General features: G+C 52.1%; 1 protein-coding gene across 1 annotated transcript in view; it reads right to left on the bottom strand.

Annotated features, from left to right (window-relative positions):
• The window catches only part of CIB4 (calcium and integrin binding family member 4), an 89,576-nt gene that overhangs the window by 34,418 nt on the left and 35,579 nt on the right, over window positions 1–19,579 (bottom strand). The window contains exons 4-5 of the mRNA XM_067006928.1: window positions 15,601–15,634; window positions 8,371–8,467 (exon numbers count right to left, since the gene is read on the bottom strand). Of these exons, the coding sequence (XP_066863029.1) occupies window positions 8,371–8,467; window positions 15,601–15,634 (131 nt within the window). The remainder of the gene's footprint in view (window positions 1–8,370; window positions 8,468–15,600; window positions 15,635–19,579) is intronic.

Raw genomic sequence — 19,579 nt, 5'->3', positions numbered from 1 at the left:
GCACATTGCCACCTTCTAGAGGTACCAACCAGAGGCCTCTGCAAGTACAGAATCATCCATTGGGGTGTGCTGGGGGAAGGGCTGCCCTTGGCCACCCCACAGGCTCCCTCCAGCCCCATCGCCTCCAGCTTAGGGGCACTCCTGTGACTTGCCCTGGAGTCTAGATAGAAAGTTGAGGCCAAGGAGGAGGGAGTCGGCCCACGGCCAGCCAACCGGAGGAGGGAAAAGCTAAAACCAGAACACAGAGCTCTCCCTTACCGTCCAGCCTTTCCTAACTACCTGTGTGGGAGGCATCACGCATCCGTTTGGAAGGTGAGGAAACTGAGGCCCAGAGAAGAGCAGTGACGCGCCCAAGGCTGCTAGTGTCTGTGCTGCAGCCAAGGTTGGAGGCCAGATCCCATCCGTCTGCCGCTGGCTGCTCAGGCCAGAGCAGTGACTGCGGCCTACATCACTGAGCTCTTTCTGAAACGAACCACTTCTTAATTCTTTGGCTGAATGTCTAAATAAGGATTTTTGCCAATTCTGAGCCCTGCTAACTGATGAAGTTGTCAGAAAAAGATCTAATGATGCTTGAAAATGTAGGGAGTGATCCGTCCGCCAGATTGCCCCCCCAGCTCTGACTCCGCATCAGGGAATAAGGACTCTCCCTCTGGGGGGGGTGGGGTAGTGAGTGCTGGAGGTTGAGACTCCACTGCCTTTCATCAACTGTGTGACCCCTTTGATCCTCTGCTTGCCGGCTGTAAGTGAGGATAACTTTGAGGATTAAATGAGATGATGTGTGTGCGATGCCACAGCACAGATTTCAGGGCAGGCTGGGATGGCAAGGGGTGGGGCAGGGAGGCTGCTGTCTGAACTCTGCTGAATGGACAGAGGTGGCCCTGCCTAGAGCCGTGGGTGAGTGAGAGCTGCAGTTGCCAGCTCCATGTGGGGAGGCCCCAGGTCACCCCCAGTATTTATCTTGGGAGGGAGGGCTGGGAGAGCCAGCGGGCTTCTCTCCGATGAGATGAAAGGCTCAGAGTGACCTCAGGCCCTGTGACGGGGCGGGGGTGGGGGGGCCTGGGGTGGGAGCCTGGGAGGCTGGGCTGGGGTGCTTGGCAGGCCAGGCCCGGCCCTTTGTTCTCTCTCCTTTCTCAGTGGAACATTTGTTCACGCGGGAGTCCGGGCACTAGGGGTGGGGCCTGGCTTGGGGACTAGGGAATCCGACAATTCCCAGGCCTGCCTCAGGAGCCTGAGAGGCTGGGCTCTGGGAGGGGCCCTCCCGAAACAAGTTGGACCTAAGTGCAAACCTCCCTAGTACACGAGACACACATGTGTCATCTGCCACCCAAGGGTGGGCTCGGCAGGTGACCCAGCCAGAGACGGGAAAGCCGTTCCCCGCTCAATCACCAACTGTCCAGACCGCCAGCTCCTTCCCGTTCTCCTTCCTCCCCCTGCTACATGTACACACATGTAGACATATATACACACACCCACACGTGTTGCCTGCTTGGAAACCTTGATCTCATCCTCCCTAGTAGATGAAGAAGTATGGAGAACAAACAGGTCTTGGATGCGAATGCATTTTTCCAATTGTGGGGCTGTGGATAGAGCTTTTAACTTAGACTCGGCTTCCTTGCCTGTAGTGTAGGGAGCTACGCTGTGCTTCACAGATGTGGGGAGAAGCAGACAAGGCAGAGTATGAACAGGACTTGTAACCAAGAGGCACTCGACTAGTGGCAGTGGACATTTGGGGCTGGAAAGTAGAATTGCTATAACCATCCAATGTGCTCCTTTGTTTTTTCAACAAGCCAGGGAGAATATCTAAGGGAGAGGGAGGGGTTCAGGGCAGTGGCCTAAATGCAGCATGAGGATTATCACTGGGCCCAGCTGTCCTGGCTTGGGCCATGGGTGAGCAAGACAGCCCCACCCGCTCCTGGCCTGCTGCCTTCCCTCCTTGCCCAGTTCTTTGCTCTCTGGCTGAATGTGGTGCACTCAGAGGACAGCCCCGAGCTCATGGGAGCCAAGAGGTGAATGTTAGGGGCAGGCAGGCCAGCTCCTCATCAGGGATCAAACCTCAGTCGGAGCTTCCCGAAGATATGGTGGGAGTTCAGAACGTGGAGCATAGAAATAGCCTGGCTGGAGCGGGAGGCGTGGGTTCCAACCTTGGCTCAGGCTCTGATGGGCCCTTGACCTTGGACAGTTATGTCCCGTCTGGGAGCCATAGATTTTTCATCTGTCAAGGCGGCCATGAAAAGGCTCTGACAAAGCTGATCCCAAAATGCACTAGGAAGACCCCCAGAGTCAGTCACTGCCGTCCCTCCACCCCAACCTCTTCTCAGATGGACAGGTGGATTCAAATTCTTCCTGGGTGTGCCATCACCCATGGAAGAAGAGAACCCAAAGGCCTTTCGGATCCCTTCCAGCCAGGGACTCTGCCAGACGAAGCAGGATGGTCATTTATAATAACAGAGTTTTCACTGGACCAATTGCTTACCCCCTTTGACCCTCTGCTTCCCCAGCTGTCAATGCAGATAATAACTCAGCCAGCCGAGGGCTGCCGGGAGAGTTGAGCGCAGCGCCCAAGTGCTGAGCCCTGACCCTGGCCCAGCCACAGGACAGTACTAGGGAGGTCCTTCCCCGGCTCCTGGGGAGGGGTGCTGTGCCCAGACTTGCCTGACTGCACCAGAAGCCGCTCAGCATCCTAAGAAGTTGGGAGGGGACGCCAACAGCATGACCAACCAAGGTGTCTTGGGCTGGGTCTCTCTGGGAGGGACTGCGCCCACCGTGTAGCCTTTGTGAGCCTCTCTGGGCCCCAGCACTGGGCACTGAAGTCAAGAATCTGAGCTCTGCGAAGCCCCCAAGGTTTGTGATTCTCCTGTTTGTTCTTATCCCTGAATTTGCTGAGAAAAGGCCTTCTAAGCCTCCAAGACCTCACTCCATATACAACATATAGTAAATGCCTAATAACTACTTCTGTGGTGAATGGATAAGGACGGGGTGTGGGAAGCCCTATTCATCAGACTCCAAAAAATGTCTCTTCTCCGTGGGAATTGCCCTCTGATAATCAACAGGACAAAGAGTGACCTTTCCCAGGGGTCCGTGGGGAGGGAGGGGGTTCCCCAAGCAGCCTGGCTGGGCTGGAGGGCCGTGTTGGGATGAGGGGGGAGAGCAGGGAGCAAGGCTTTGAGGATACCAGCCAAGCGGAGCATCTGGGAGGTTGGACATGGAGAGCTCTCCAGGAGAAAAGTTTGGGGGCAGCTTCTGTCTGTGTGGGAGATTCTGAGACAGCAACAATGAGGAGTGGGCGTTTTGGAAACATTTTTGAAACGTATTACTGAACATCAGGAATGCAGGTGTCAATCCTGGATAAAGATAGCAGGTTGAACCCTTGCATCTATTTTCATTCCCTTCTGACACCCACTAAAATTATAGTAAAGCAGTCTTTAGAGGCTTGACCCACAAAAACAGAGAGGACACAAGGGGATAGCAGCATTTACTCAGTGATTCTTCCCCAGCTGAGCTCCAGGATCCTGACAGCCAGAACTTTACTCCTGTTCTTGACTGTCCTCAAGAAATGGCCCCTTAGGACTTCCCTGGTGGCGCAGTGGTTGGGGGTCCGCCTGCCGATGCAGGGAACGCGGGTTCGTGCCGTGGTCCGGGAAGATCCCACACGCCGCGGAGCGGCTGGGCCCGTGAGCCATGGCCGCTGAGCCTGCGCGTCCGGAGCCTGTGCTCCGCAACGGGAGAGGCCACAACAGTGAGAGGCCCGCGTACCGCAAAAAAAAAAAAAAAAAAAAAAAAAGAAATGGCCCCCTCAGCTCACCCTTCAGGGAAGCTCCCAGTCGATGAACCCCACCCAGAGACTGGAACTCTGAAACAGCTTTTTAGCAACCACCTCCCACCCTTAATTATGAGCAGACAGTTACCAAGTACCCAAGGAAGGCTTCTGACATGAGAGATGGTGACCCAAACAAGCTAGTGGAAAAAAGCACCTTGGATTACAAATCAGAGAAGACATTACATCCAGTAAAAATGAGAGCATACTATTAAAAGAAAGAGAAATAAACAGAGAATAAAAATGAGCCCTTGGAAATGAAAATCATGATGGCAGAAGTGAAAAACTAAATTGGACGTGAAGATAAAGTTGAGGAAAGCTCCCAGGAGAAAGAGCAAAGGGAGGAAGATGAAATATACGTGAGAAGAGATGGGAGTGAGTTTATTGCAAGCTATTCTAAGCAGCCTATAAGCAGGCCTCCGAAAGGCTCAGAAAAACTGGGGATAGATGGAAACCAAGCTGGAGCTGAAACCTTAGGAGCCATACCTGGAACGTCTCCTGACACCTCGGACAGGTTTCCAAACCTCTCAGTGCTTTTACAGAGTTGATGCGGGGATAAAACTTAGTAGGCACCAGGCTGTGCACAGACCATCTGCCTGCAGGAACCCCAGGAAGGGAGGCGGGAAGAGGCCGGAGGTGCGCGGTGGCCCTGTTCAGTGTGGGAGCTTCCACCAGACCCCCTGTGAGACCCCAGTATCTTCCCCCCAGGTCTTGCTGCTGGCTTTCCTGGTCCCAGAAACTAGAAACCCAGGCGGGTCACACCATGCCACTCCTCATCCGTGTTTACAGAAAGCAAGATCATTATTTACAAGAACAGAAACACTGAGCTAATTCACTTCTAAATACACCAAACAGAGCGGCAGACAAAAAGAAAACAGAAACTTCTCGGTAAAAAGGGGCAGTGCGTCCTGGCCCAGCAGGGCCTTCCTGCGGTCAGGCTTCTCCGCTAGCCTCTGCTGCCAGGCCGCTCTTGCCTTGCCCTCTGCTGACAGACAGACCCTTCCCAATATTAACCAACCTACTTTTTCCACGAGTGAATCCAAGTTAAGAAAACAGAACTCTCTTCCCAGATCACTCAGGACCCTGAGCCAAGTAATACCAGTACCCAGAGCTCCCTGGGGCCCCGTTCTCAATGCTTTTCCAGAGATGTGTTCTGGGCAGGGTGAGTCACCCAGCTCCCGTCCTTGGGACCGCAGAGGACACGGGGACACTTGGGGCCCCACCTCCCATCAACCCTCTCCTTGCTCCTTTTGGGAAGTCAGCTTTCTGCTTCGACCAAGAGAGGAAAAGCACAGAAGGAAACTTGAGTCCTGTATCTAAAACCCCAAATGTGGGCTTCCCTGGTGGCGCAGTGGTTGAGAATCCGCCTGCCGATGCAGGGGACACGGGTTCGTGCCCTGGTCCGGGAAGATCCCACGTGCCGCGGAGCGGCTGGGCCCGTGAGCCATGGCCGCCGAGCCTGCGCGTCCGGAGCCTGTGCTCCGCAACGGGAGAGGCCACAACAGTGAGAGGCCCGCATACCGCAAAAAAAAAAATAAAATAAAATAAAAATAAAACCCCAAATGCTAGTCTGAGGACTAGCATGATCGGGGACGAAGTTCCTGACGACCAGTAACAGAGGGAGAAAAATAAGAACAAAAAGGGATGTGTGTGGAAAGAACTGTTATTGCTTCTGGGATTAGATCCTTCTTGGGTTTTTGTTCTAAAATGAACATCTTTGAAAAATGAAATGATGATCGTGGAGACATGTTTTAAGTCCTTACTTGGCAAAATTGGAAAGTTGGCATTTCTAGCTAGTCCGTCCTCAAAATAATAATTTTTGGAGTGGGGGGGTGGCCGGATTTTATCGGACTATGAAGTCCAAAGTCTGGGACACACTGTGGTAGATGACACAAAGGAGAGTAAGACCAAGCTCCGGGGCAGAACCAGAACCTCAGGCTCGGAAGGTGAGGAGGGCACCAGTGCACGCAGTCCAGTCTCCTCTGATATCGAGGTGTGTGCTAGAACATCCCAGCTGAATGCTTGGCCAGCCCCCTGCTTGGTGCCCATCAGGGACAGGGAGCTCATTCCCTCTGCGTGCAGCTCTGACGATTACAAAGTGCTTCCTTCTACTGTGGAGAAACCTACGTCCTTGGACCCATGCCTATGCCCAAGAGCACCTAGAGCCCGGCCTTCCACTTGCAGGAAAACAGCTCCACGCTGCACCCCTCCCTCCTAGTCTTTTGCTGGGGTCTATTTGCTTCCCCCTCACCCTCAACCATTCCTCTCGTGAAGTGACTTGCTTGAGATCACTTGCCTAGCAAGTGAGTTCAAAGCCAGCTCTTCTGGTCCTGGCCCTATGCCCTGTCCCCTAGTTCTCTAGATGTGGCAAAGGCTCAGTGTCCTCAATTCATGAGATGGTACTGGTTGTTCAGAACCAGCTGGAAAAGCAACAAAGAAACCGAAATGGGGAAGAAAAAAAAAAAAGCAGCAAGCAAAAAAAGTCAGTGTGATCCCAATAAACACTTACATATCCACATTAAAAAAAAAGCGTGGAAAGAAATAAGGCAGGATGATCACGACAGTCACACCTTGAGGTAGGCTACGTGACGATTTTTACCGTAGTTTTGCTTTTCTGTCTGTTTTTTCCACTTTTTCTGCAACGATGTGCTTTTTATTTGTAGGATAGAATAAAATAATGACCGTTTAGAAGGATGAAATAAGAAATGTAAAATGAATCTCATCAGACCCCATCTCAGTCCACAGCCACTGTCCAGTGGGCAAACTCCTGGGGCTCTAGGGCTCCGGAGACGACCCACATTGTGGCCTTGCCCCCGGGCGGCGGCCCGCCCACAGGTACCCTCACACATCCCAGCACTTTCCAGCAGCCTGACATTTCTGCTGCATCGCCCGCAGCCCTTGTCTGCCAGATGATGAGTCCGCGGCCAAGCAGACGGCCAAGCAGACCCCAGACCACCCCGGGTTGTTGCCCAAGCAATCCTGCCCATCTGCCCCTCCTCCATTCTTCTCCAGCCTTGGCCGCCCCACCCCGGACCCCAGGTGGAAGAAAAGGGAGAGGGTGGCGAGCAAAACGGAGGGTGCAGAGGACCGTGGCTCATCTCTGCAAGGTCTGTTACACAGCACAGGGTGTGCATATCGTTTCACAGACCGGAGGTTAAACTTCGAGGGGAGATGTGTCATCCGTGGAGTGTGATGGAGCTGGGCCCAGACCCAGCCCTCTGACCTAGTCCAGTGCTTTCTCCTCTGGGGCTCAGATCAGAGCCCCCAAGCGTGACTAGGGTATGCTGGGTCCATCCAGAGTGCCGGGGCCACTGGCACCCTCCGAGCCAGCCCTCTAGGGTGGGTCTCTGCCAGCTGCTCCCCACGGTGCCTGGCAGCCCCAGACACATGTCAGCACCGAGCCAAGCCCTGATTAGAAGTGCAGGCCCGGCCGAGGGGTCAGAGTCCTGCCTGACTTCCAGGCTCTGCCGTGTCACGTGGCCCTGGGTGAGCTGTTTCCCTCTTGGGGACTCAGTTCTCCGATGGATAAAACCAGAGTGGAGAACGTTGGAAAGTGACTAGACCGGTGGTTTCTTTCCAAGCTTAGCGTTCAGATATTCTGGGACTGAATAGTGACACCACCGCCCGTCCGGGGAGGGGAGGGCAGAAGCTCCCCATTCGGGCTTTGCCTTTGGGCTGCCCCTCAGCCTGGCTCCCTGAGCGGACAGTCTAGGTCTGAGAGAAGTCCCCTACCTTGTGTCTGAGTGTTTGCGGGTGTGAGGGTGTGCAGGGCTGTGTGTGTGAGCAGGGTGTCCCCGGAGGGCAGGCTCCCCATTTTGTATGTGGGACAGACACACTCTCCAATGATGTCACCTCTTTGAGGATTCTGCTCCCAGCTCCCCCCAATCCCACACCCCTTCTGGTTCCCTTGTCTTCTCAGTTCCAGCCTCTACTGCAAGTCCCGGGCTTTGTGTTGCTTCTAGGTCTCTGCCCTAGAACAGGTCTGTCACTTCGGAGGGGCCGCCCCTCCCCCGCCCACGTCTCTCCCTCAGAACCCCTCCTGCCACCCCGCCCCCGGCCCTCTTTAAAGAGGCGCCCACAGTTCTCTGAGCCTGTCTTGTTCCAGACAGAAATGAAGATGGGCTCTCATTGCACAATGACACCTTCAAACCATTATTCTGCCAAGATCCGAATGAAAAATCGGGAAGCCTGACACTGCTGTGATTTGTTAACCTGGCATTGCCTCTCTTTGCTTTGCACAAAGTTTAATGAAAATTTCAGGAGTGATTAGGGAGCCCTTTTATCGCGCACCTCTGGGCTCTTCCAGGCACCGTGGGAGAAGGGCAGGGTCTTGTCGCAACAGGGGCCAAAGCTCAAGGAGCGGCCCTAAAAGATTGGCAGCTCGTGCAAAGCACAGCCTGTTGGAGTGCACAGGGCCTCAGGGAGCACATGGAATCGAAGCCGCCCCACCACTGCACCCATTTCACAGGTGAGGACACTGAGACCAGCGCTTTCTGCGCCTCAGCAGATCCCAGTGAGGCCGCCCCCACCCCCTCCACCCCACCCCCTGGACTCACCCTCAGAGCTGGCAGGGAGCTGACCTGGTCCATGGTCAAGGTGGCCTCCTTGTAGTACTTCCCGGGGGGACAGAGCTTCAGGAAGGAGTTGTGGATGCTAAGAAGAGAGGCGTGGTGGGCTGGGAGTGGGGACCAGCAGGGCCCCCTCTCCTGCGGGCTCTCTTTGGAGGAAGGGGACTCAGAATTAACTGACACAGAGGAAGCAGTTATAGATCGTTCCACCCTTCCAGAAACATCCCTGGCGCTCCAGTGTGCCCAGCGCACCGTGGTGGATGCAAAGATACGCCAGGCTCGAGGAAAGGTATGTGAATGTGCTCTGTAGCCTGAACACAATCTACAAGTGCACCTCTCGCTCCAGTCCCTCATTTACGATGGAGAAACCAGCAGGGCCTCGGGCACGCCAGCGTGCCACCCCAGGCCATCTGTCCAGCCCCACCCTCAACTCAGCTCAGAGAAAAGAGGTCGCTCGGTGGGTGTGGCCGAGTCAGGATTAGAACCCAGCTGCCTGCAGCCAGCAAATCACACAGCCACCCGAGGCCAGCGAGCTGATTCCAGACTGTGGGACTCAACAACTGTCCCCATCGATCCAATAATCAATGTCTGTCTGCAGGCCTCCTCCCCGCTCCAAGGGATTTTGTTTACAAGGCACAGGCAGGGAGAGGCCGAATGGCTGTGTGAGCACTTGAGAGGAAGCAGGCAGGAGAGAACTCTGCCCCAGGCCAGGAGAGGAAGCCCTCATCCTGCGGCCCTCCCAGTCCACATTCTGGAGAGTGAACTCTGTCAGCCTTGGATGGGGCCCCAACTGTCGCCAGAGACTTTACACCACCGACAAGTTGGGGAGGGAGCCAAGAAGTGGGGTGCGAAATGGGGGAGGAGACAGTCTCCAGGAAAGTATGGGTGGGGGGAGGGACAGCGAGGAGGAGAGGAAAGCCAGCGCGCCTGCAGGGTCCAGTGACCTGCAAGGGGAAGGGGTGCTGGCAGTGGTCTGCCCCAGTCCAAAGGAGCATTTGATCACTGTCATTGTTAGAATTGCTGCTGTGGGGTGATCAAAACAGACTGACTTTCAGTACATTTTATTAATTTTTAAGACTTCTCTGAGGCCGGGCACCTGTATGGCCGTTGTCCAGGGTGGGCTACTCCCGCCATCCTCCACCCTGGTCCCCCACTGGGAGTGACTGCTGCACGCTGGCCAGCTCGCATGGACATTTTTCGTGGAACCTGCGGAGCAATCTTGAAAGGTAGGGACCATTGCCTCACTTTTACAAACGAGGAAACTGAGGCTCAAGGAGGTAAACTAACTGGCCTTGCCTTAGGTCACACAGGGGTAAGTGTGAAGCCAGAGCTGCAGACGCCAAAGCTCCTCCCCCAGGAGCCCAGAGAGGGAGGGTCTCAGAAGGACTGCAGGGGGAAAAGAAGGAACCTCCACTGCCCTTACCACGCCCCTTCTTGTTTCCCAAGCTCTGCGTGCTGAGTGCATTCAAGCATATTAGCTCATTGAATCTTTCCCCAGCAACCCTGCGTGAGAGGTATAGGGGTGATCATTTCCATAGATGGGTAAACCGGGGCTCAGAGAGTTGAAGGGGTCAGCCCAAGGTCATGCAGCTTGGAAGAGGTAGAGTGGGGTCTGAACCCTAAGCCAGGCTCTTTGGGCTGTACTGCCCACCTCTAAAGGATCCACCTCCCCCCCAGGTGAAAGACTCTCAGGCCCAACCCCCCACCCTGAAGAGCCTTCTGGGTTAGGGGGTGCTGTGAGAGGGCCCTGCCCGGACTTCATGCCTTCCCAGGCTGCCAAGTGGGTGGGCTGCCCGCAGATGAATCGTGGCTGCGTCTCGGCTGCCACAAAATGTTCTGCTCCTCCAAATATGGATCAGCTAGCTCTCAATGGAGCTCTGAATTAATCACTAATAGACTCAAAAGTCAAAGCCATTTGAAAAACGCACACATCCCGCCTGCCAGAAAGCAAGCAGCCCAAGCTGCATCTCCCTGCCACACCTAGCCAGACGAGGGGAGGGGCTGTCTGCGGGCTCGGAGGCAGAGCCCCAGAGGAGACCAGCCCCACTGCACTTGCTCTGTGGGACCTGGACCTGCCATGTCCACTCTGGGCCTCCGTTTGCCCTCTGTACAATGAGTCTCAGTCACCCCCCTCCATCCTCCAGTTCAGGCATTCTGGACCCCTCTCTGGCATCCTGTCCAAATCCTTGCCTCGGAGGCCCTCCAATTTAGCCTTTTTCTACTGGGTCCCACGTTAGAATCATGTGAGGAGCTTGTGAAAGTATCCGTGCTCAGCTCTAGAGATTCTCATTCAAGGCTAGCATGGGCCCCAGGCCCCTAGAGGTTCTACATGCTTCTGTATTTGTATTATACAGGCAGGACTGAGAACCCGACACCAGTGAAAGCCTCCAATTCCACACCTTCCACCCCAGCATGGGCTCCCGGACCTGGGCTTCACTCATCCCATGGGGTCAATTGTTCTTTGCCCCATGGAATGGCCTGCAGGTATTTTATAAATGGCCCTATCTTTAGCTTGAAAAATGTGGCTTTTAGTCTTATGATCTGCTACTTCCAAGCTGTGTGACTTTGGGCAAATCACTTCATTTCTCTGAGCCAGTTTCCTCATTTGCAAAAAGGAGGTGATAATACCATGAAAATAACAGCTACCACAGTCTCAGCACTGATCCCTGTGCTATAGGCACTGCTCTAACTCCTGACACGGATTTGATCATCTAATTGTCCTGATAACAATCATGTGAGGTTGATACGTATGATACTTTTTGTAAGCGTGGAAACTGAGGCTCACTGAGGGTAAGAAACTCACTCTAGATCACACAGCAAGTAAATGGCAAAGCTGAGCCTCGAATTCCAGCCTTTGGCTTCCAGGAAGCAAGTGTGTAACCACTCTGCCTGCTGACCTTCTGGTGCTCCAGGAGGACCAGGAGCTAACAGCCAGGACAGGGCCTGGAGACTAAAAATTTGGGGGACCTCAAGGTTGCTAAGAGGATAGAGGGGCCTTATGGCCAGGTCGGCCTGAGCAGGAGCTAGGGGCAAGGCTTCAGGCTCCCACATCAGATCCACCCCGAGCCCTAGATCGTGTCAGGAGCCATCCCTGAGTGATAGAGCAGAATCCAAATCGCTCAAACTGACTTGGGCTGACCCAGGCCCAGCCACAGAGGCCTAAAGGAAGCCACATGTGCCCTCTTTGAGTCAGGTCCCAGACTCAGGGTCTAGAGCCACAGCTGAAGATGAGGGCCCTGGAGGGCCAGTGCACTGAGCCCAAAGAGACATCTGGAAGCAGGAGTTTCTAGGGCAGCAAATTTAACCAGAAGTCATAGAAGGCTGACCTGAAAGCTGAGGATGAAAGGGACCCTGCTCTTTTCAGAGACCAATGGGATGTGAAAGAAGATTCCCACAGGCTAGAAATTGAGGGTGGACAGACCCCTTCTTGGAGAGCTGAGCCAACGCAGCCCTGGATGGGGAAGAAGCTGTCACATGTGGTCTTCCCCTCCCATTATGTGTCATCTGCAGATCCAGGGACCAGGCCTTTATGCCCTATGCAAGTCACAGGTGGGAAAGCATTTAGACAAGGACAGAGGCACAGTGTCCTGCAAAGATTACCTCTGTCTATCAGTCTCTTGGTTACTTTTTTTCAACTGGCTAACTCCATCCAAGTGTACTGTCAACCAAGCCACATTTCCTTGTCACATTTGTAGGAAAATCACAACACATTGTCAGAGGTGATGTCGGAAAATTGTTCAAAAGTGATCAGAGCTTAGTCTGGCTCAACTTGGCCGTGGCAGCCCATGATGGCTGCTTTCTCGCCTGAGCATCACGTACCGTGTGCTCCCTGAGCCACGGCAAGTGCTGCTGGGCACCCGTATCAAAGCTGCCCCTTCACGTTACAGACAGTGCATCCACACTAACCCTAATGTAGTCAGCGCCCAGGCCCCCTCCAAGGAGCTGACCTAAGATCAGCACGTGCGCACGCGCACGCGCGTGTGTCCCCTTCCTAAGATATTCTCTCTGTGTGTGTGCATATGCATGTATGTATAACACTTTATTTTACAAAAACTATAGCATCCTATATCTACCAGTCTAGTTTACCAAAGTAAGACAGATAAATAGGTTAAAAAAGCCAATAGCACTCTAAGGTTTACAATTAATATCACTAATACCCAGTATCCTATACCACCTTTTTACCCCTGCTCTCCAGAGGCAGCATTAAAAAAAAAAAATTTGCCGTTTCTCTTGGGTTTTCCTTAACATTTGCATGGTATTTCTAAAGACAGTGCTGATACTGCCATTTATTGGTATTTTTTTCATTATAGACTTTATTTTGTGCCCTCTTACTATTAAAAAAGAGAGACTTTATCTCTCTCTGTATACTACTTCTCCTTCCCCTAACCTCCCAATATAAGATGATTTGCCTGAATCAAAATTCAGTGTTTATGTTATTATTATATACATATTATTTTCACATTTATATATATTATTACATATTATGTATGTATCATTCAAACATTGCTCACAGCGGAGTTCCCGAGTGCAACGTGATTACATTTTTCTTTCCCGCAAGACTCTTTGTTTTTCCCAGAGTTAATAATCACTTTGTCTTCCTTTTGCTTAGGTTTCAGTGTTTCTATCATTATTTCATCCCCAAACTTTCTGCAGAACTGTAAAGTTCCTCTTAATATGGTTATATACATTACACCTCCTATAGGTTCACTTTGTTTTCTTGGGGGGGCATCACTCTTGGAACCCCTAACTCTTTCATTCTAATCTGGACTCACGGCTTTGCAGGCCTGCTGCATGCACCATTATCATGGGCTTCTCTTCACTGTCATCTTCGTAATTCCATTGTGTTGACATCCTCTGTTTCCTGGTTCCCTTGCCTTCCTTTTTTTTTTTTTAGTTTACTTACTAGTTTTAATGGAGAACTGTGTTTACTTATTAATTTTAATGGAGGCTCCAGAAGCTCCCTGAGACAAGGCGCCTGAGGCACGTGTGAGGAGCTCTAGCGATCCAGAGAAGACGGTGTGAGAGTCTTTGAACTTTCTGGATGGAGAGAGGAGCAGGCATGCCCGTGCTCAAGTGGTGAGAAAATAAATTGGTACAGGACAATCCGGTAATCCCTGTCAACATTTTAAACATTCCCACCCTTTGCCCAGCGTTTCTATAGCTAGAAATCTCTCCTATGGATTTAATCTGACCTGTTGGATAAGCCCTTCATACATAAATGTTTGTTTACTATAGCATTCTTGTTAGAACTAAAACCCATAAACAACTTAAGTGTACATTATGGGGGGGGGTAGTAAAATAAATGATATATCTTTTTTTTTTTTTTTTTTTTGCGGTACGCGGGCCTCTCACTGTTGTGGCCTCTCCCGTTGCGGAGGCTCCGCGCGCGCAGGCCTAGCAGCCATGGCTCACGGGCTTAGTTGCTCCGCGGCATGTGGGATCTTCCCGGACCAGGGCACGAACCCGTGTCTCCTGCATCGGCAGGCGGATTCTCAACCACTGCGCCCCCAGGGAGGCCCAATGATATATCTTTTATAGGAAGGAATGCTCCTTAGCCATTAAAAAGAATGAGGCAGGGCTTCCCTGGTGGCACAGTGGTTGAGAATCTGCCTGCTAATGCAGGGGACACGGGTTCGAGCCCTGGTCTGGGAAGATCCCACATGCCGCGGAACAACTAGGCCCGTGAGCCACAACTACTGAGCCTGCGCTCCTGGAGCCTGTGCTCCACAACAGGAGATGCGGCGATAGTGAAAGGCCCGCGCACCGCGATGAAGAGTGGCCCCCGCTTGCCACAACTAGAGAAAGCCCTAGCACAGAAACGAAGACCCAACACAGCCAAAAGTAAATAAATAAATTTAAAAAAAAAAAAAAAAGAATGAGGCAGATCTCTATGTGCTGTATGTAAAACTAGCCAACATAAAAACTTAAAAAAAAAAAAAAGTCGAGGACAGTATGACGCTTCACTATAAATGGGTAAGTGCTACAGTATGAATGGGATAAAATGTTTGAAGGATACTTATGTAGATCTATCTATGAAAATTTTTTCTGGAAGCCTCGATGTGAAAGGAACTGTGAACAGCGGCTAACTTCAGGGAGAAGGCCTGGGAAGGGGAGGGAGACATTTACTTTTCACTTAGAAGTTTCTAGGCTACTTGAATTTTCTAGCCATGCTCACATATTACTATTAAATTTTCATTTCACTTTTATTCAAGTGTTCCTTTTTAGAAAATAGCAATAAGGGATGTATGGGTAGTAGGATATTAGTTATTTGGAGTTTTGTCATATTTTTCTATATTTCAAAAAGTGAGCAAATATTCATTTTAAAGTGAAAGTGATGCGTAACCCCATGACTGTCCCTGGTCTCTGTCACTCCCTGTGCTCCCGCCATCTCTCAGCCCCCATCTGTGCCTGGGGAGTCTCATGCTTGTGGCAGAATCACTGCCCCGCCTGGCACCCTGAGTGGGAAGTGTGGCTTCCAGGCTGGGCGTGATGCTGGGGAGGGTGAGTCCAAGCTGAGACAATGAGGGGAGAGGGCCCTGTGGGTCTAAGGATGGTCTCCACACTCCAACCTCACCCCCACCCCACCCCAATGCCTTCGTGAGCTCCTTTATTCTTCTAACAAGTTTTTGTTGAGCTCTCGGCCCGGGCCGAGTGCTCACACATCTCCATGCCACCTACTCCCTCCGCAGTCCCATGAGGGATCCTCGTGATGGTTGTCTTGGCCTGGAGCCTTCCCCACTGGCCATCACCTGCATGAGAAGAGGGGCTGTGGACTGCTCACCCACACTCCCAGTGCTGGGAGGCACTGATGCAAAGCTTGGGAGGGAAGGGAGGGCTATAAGAGATTTAACAGTGCATCAAATTTACCCAGCTAGTGGATTATGCAGCCAAATGGGCTTCAGACCTGTTTCCTAAGTCCTTTCCTCCTTTTGCTCATCAACCCAGGGAGGCCCTGTCCACCTCTGTGATTCTATGAAGAAACCTTGCCTTGGATCCCATAGCAACCTAAGGCCTGACTTTTCACTCAACTGTTAGTCAGGCCCTGGGAATCATGACCTTGGACCCTCGGGGTTAGGGTCCGTCTCTGCCTGGCCACTGCCAGCCTCGTCTCCTGGACTCTGTGGCTCTGAGCAGGAACCATACTCAGCGACCAGAGTGAGGCTGTGCCAGGGCAAGACTTCAGCTCAAGGGGAGGGAAAGGGGGCCCCCTCTACTCACCACAGGATTTCATCTCTGGTCAAGAAGGTCAGGCCTGCAACAAACCACACAGAGGTGACCTGCCCACTCTGTCCGGCCCTGCCCTGGCCCCCTGGGGAGTGGGGAGCTTCAGGGGCTGATGAGAAAAAGCTCATGCTCTCATTGCACAGCCAGGGAACGGAGGCTCCCGGCCCTCGGCAGTGGATACCTGGGGTGGTGCCGAGGAGGTAACGGTACCCCACCCTCCTCCCCCATCTCTGATGGTCTTGGGAGGGAGCACGTTGGCACAGACCTGCAGAAAGGATCGGAGACAAGGCTAAAACCCTGGGCTCTGGAGCAAGAGACAAATGGGGGAGGGGTCCTCGGAAGGCTGGTCCGGGTCAGATGGATGTAGGTTTAGCAAAGGAGAGGGCCACCGCGAGAGTTTTCCCACCTGCTTTGGGAAGCTTCCACCTCTGCCCAGAATCTCCTGCCTGATCTACCCACCTGGTATTCTTCCAATGCATCTGGTACCTCATGGTTGCCCCATGCCAACCCCACCCTTTTCTCTGCCAGCAGTGGAACCTCAGCCCCAAGGGCTCACCAGCTGTGCACCAAGTGATTGGTTGCCATGGTGACCTACATTCCGCCTTCTGCCCATTCTACCTGAGCTCCTGAGTGGGCAAAGAAACCGATTCTTTTGGTTCCCGAGGCTAACGGACATCACTCCCAAAACAGCAAACAGAAAGGCAGCCCAATAGCAGGTTTGAGAGTCACACTGTTGCCATGTGCCACATGCTGACAAGGCATGTGATCTTGGGCAAGTTAACCAACCTCTCTGTGTCTCAGTTTCCTCATCTATAAAATGGGGATGATGATCATGGGATTGTTGTGAGGATTATTTGAGTCAATACAGGTAAACAGTGCCTTGTATGTAATAAATGCTTGACAAGTATTAGCTATTAGAACCATAGCCCCAAGCGCTATGCCAGGTGTGAGGACACAGAGATGAGTGAGCATAGACTTTGACATCAAGACGTGACTCAAAGAGCACAGAAAATGGCATTCTACCCATCTGTCAGGTCCCTGAAGGAGCAGAGGGCACAGTCAAATCAGGATAATATGAAGAGGGTCCAATAAAGGGACTCTTCAAAGACGAGGTCAGGGAGTGTGGAAATCACCCAGGATAGCATGGCATCCGGGTTAGAAACCACAGAGCTGCTACCAGTCCTGGACCAATGCATATGGAATCAATACCCACACGCCAGCCCCCTTCTTCCTCTCATCTCCTGTGGGGACCGAGAGCAGAGTGGAGAGTGAATCTGGAAAGACGGAGAAGTCCAGCACAGACGTCAATGTTGCCCGCCAGGAGGGTCCTCCCGAAGCCACCCCCTCCCCGAGTCTCAGTTCCAGTGTCGGTTTCCTGGTTCGTGTACCCATGTCCTTCCACGTGCTCTCCTAGGTAAACATCCCAGGGGCTTCCTGATAGAGCTAGTTTATATCTCTGGAAATGCAACTGCTCATTTTTCTTCATCTGCCCTCCACAGAGGTAGAGACTCGCAGAAGAAACCCAGGAGCACTTAGTCCTTATTTACTGGACAGACACAAGTAGAGTATCCACAGTATGTCAGGTGCTTGGCTTGACCCTGGGGAGAGAAAGGTGAACGTGGCCTCAGCCCTCAAGGGATGGATACTTGCCCGCCCCCCCCCACACACATACACACCCCACGGGAGATGGAGTAGATGTCAACAGAGAGGTAATACGAGTTATGAGTATTTAGAAGAGGAGACCGCTGGACGGGAAGTCTTCATGTAGGAGGTGGCATTTAAGTGGTTGTTATAATGTCATGGTTAAGAATGTGGGCTGCCCGCATCACTTCTTGCTGCATCCCATTGGACAAGTCATAAAACTACTCTGGTCAGTCCCCTCAGCTGTAAAATGGGAATAATAAATCCTTACTTTATAGGATTATTGCAAGGCTAAAATTAAATGATAGATATGTAAACCTCTTATATAGCAAGGTACCTGGCACATGATGAGTTCTCCGTAAAGGGTAAACGATATTGTTACTTTTTAAAGTTGGGCCTGGAAGAAAGCGTAGGATGTTAGCAGGCAAAGTCAGTAATTACATCCCATCTTCTGGCAAACCAGCTGAGCTTCTAGTCTCATTAACTGAGCGGCTTCTCTCATCAGGTGTGTCCATAGGAGCTGTCTTCTGTGCTCACAGAGCCCTGGGGAAGGCTGAAGCTGGCGAGGTTCAGGAATGCTGTGGGGTCACTCAGCTAGCCAGGGCCAAGGGAGGATCTGAAGCCTGGATTGCCGTTGCAAGCCTGGGGATCCCCACAGTGTGAGGTGGGAGCCAGGGGAGCTGCAGGGCCGCACCCCAGATGGCTGTTTCCTTCTCAAGTCTCGCTCAGCCCTCCTGTCCCGTGAGGTGCAAGTGGCAGCGCTGCTGGCATGTGCCTTTAACACCTCGTTGACACTTGCTAAAAGGAGAATAAAAACAAACTAGAGGGAATTCCCTGGCGGTCCAGTGGTTAGGACTCCTGGCTTCCACTGCAGGGGGCACGGGTTCGATCCCTGGTGGTCAGGGAACTAAGATCCGGTAAGCTGCGCGGCTTACTTAATCAACTCTTTATTTATTTATGTTTAATTAATTAATTAATTAATTTTTTGGCCGCGTTGGGTCTTCGTTGCTGCGCGTGGACTTTCTCTAGTTGCACTGAGCGGGGCTACTCTTTGTTGCGGTGCGCGGGCTTCTCATTGCGGTGGCCTCTCTCGTTGCAGAGCACGGGCTCTAGGCGCGCGGGCTTCAGTAGTTGTGGCTCGTGGGCTCTAGAGCGCAGGCTCAGTAGTTGTGGCGCACGGGCTTAGTTGCTCCGCGGCATGTGGGATCTTCCTGCACCGGGGCTCGAACCCGTGTCCCCTGCATTGGCAGGCGGATTCTTAACCACTGCGCCACCAGGGAAGCCCCTCAACTCTTTATTGAGCCTGGCAGTGAAGACAGAGTGATTAAGCGAAACAAGGCCCTGCCCTCATGGAGCCAGATGCCCATGGGAAAACCAACATCCCTTCGATTGTGATAAGGGCTATGAAAGAAATAAAGCAAGGATGGAGAGGGGGTGGGGCTGGGGAGGTTTCCTGAGGAGCAGAAAGTAGAGACCTGAGTAGAGACCTGAGCGACAAAGAGAGTGAGCCAGGCTAAGTCTGGAGAGTTTTCCAGACCCAGAAAGCAACAGCATCCAGCTAGAATTTAACGACACTGTTTGGTTTTCCTGATATTTGTTTATATTGTTCTTTCCATTTTGAAACTGATGCAGGTTTGCCATTTCTACCTGTGATATGTTTCCTTTATAAATATATCTGTTTGATGAAAAGAAATAAGAGCCCATCTAGAGAAATATATTAAGTAAATAATTAGACAGGTGGTAAAGGAATATGCCAGAAATCACAGAAGTGTTTCTCTCTCATCTCACACACAGGTAACCAAGGTTTGCAAACTCTGCTACCCTCCTCTCTCCTTTAGCTTTTATCCCCTCACAACTCCCACTCCCCAATCCCTGCCCACTCCACCCCTACACACAGGCTCTCATCCTAGAGAGCTTCATCGGTTCCTACAAATAACAATAGTAACAATAAGAATATCACCTTACATTTGCATGGCTTTGTAATTCCAAAATGCTTTTCTATGTGCCATCTCATCTGCTCAAGAAATAAAAGCCTATGCTCCACATGGACTTGAGGGTATGGGGAGGGGGAAGAGTAAGCTGTGATGAAGTGAGAGAGTGGCAGGGACATATATACACTACCAAATGTAGGGTGGATAGCTAGTGGGAAGCAGCCGCATGGCACAGGGAGATCAGCTAGGTGCTTTGTGACCACCTAGAGGGGTGGGGTAGGGAGGGTGGGAGGGAGGGAGACGCAAGAGGGTAGAGATATGGGAACATATGTATATGTATAACTGATTCACTTTGTTGTAAAGCAGAAACTAACACACCATTGTAAAGCAATTATACTCCA

Source organism: Kogia breviceps, chromosome 11 (assembly GCF_026419965.1).
Source record: "Kogia breviceps isolate mKogBre1 chromosome 11, mKogBre1 haplotype 1, whole genome shotgun sequence".
In the NCBI taxonomy this organism is placed as follows: domain Eukaryota; kingdom Metazoa; phylum Chordata; class Mammalia; order Artiodactyla; family Physeteridae; genus Kogia; species Kogia breviceps.
The sequence above is the reverse complement of the archived record's forward strand: the minus strand, read 5'-3'. Positions and strand labels throughout refer to the sequence as shown.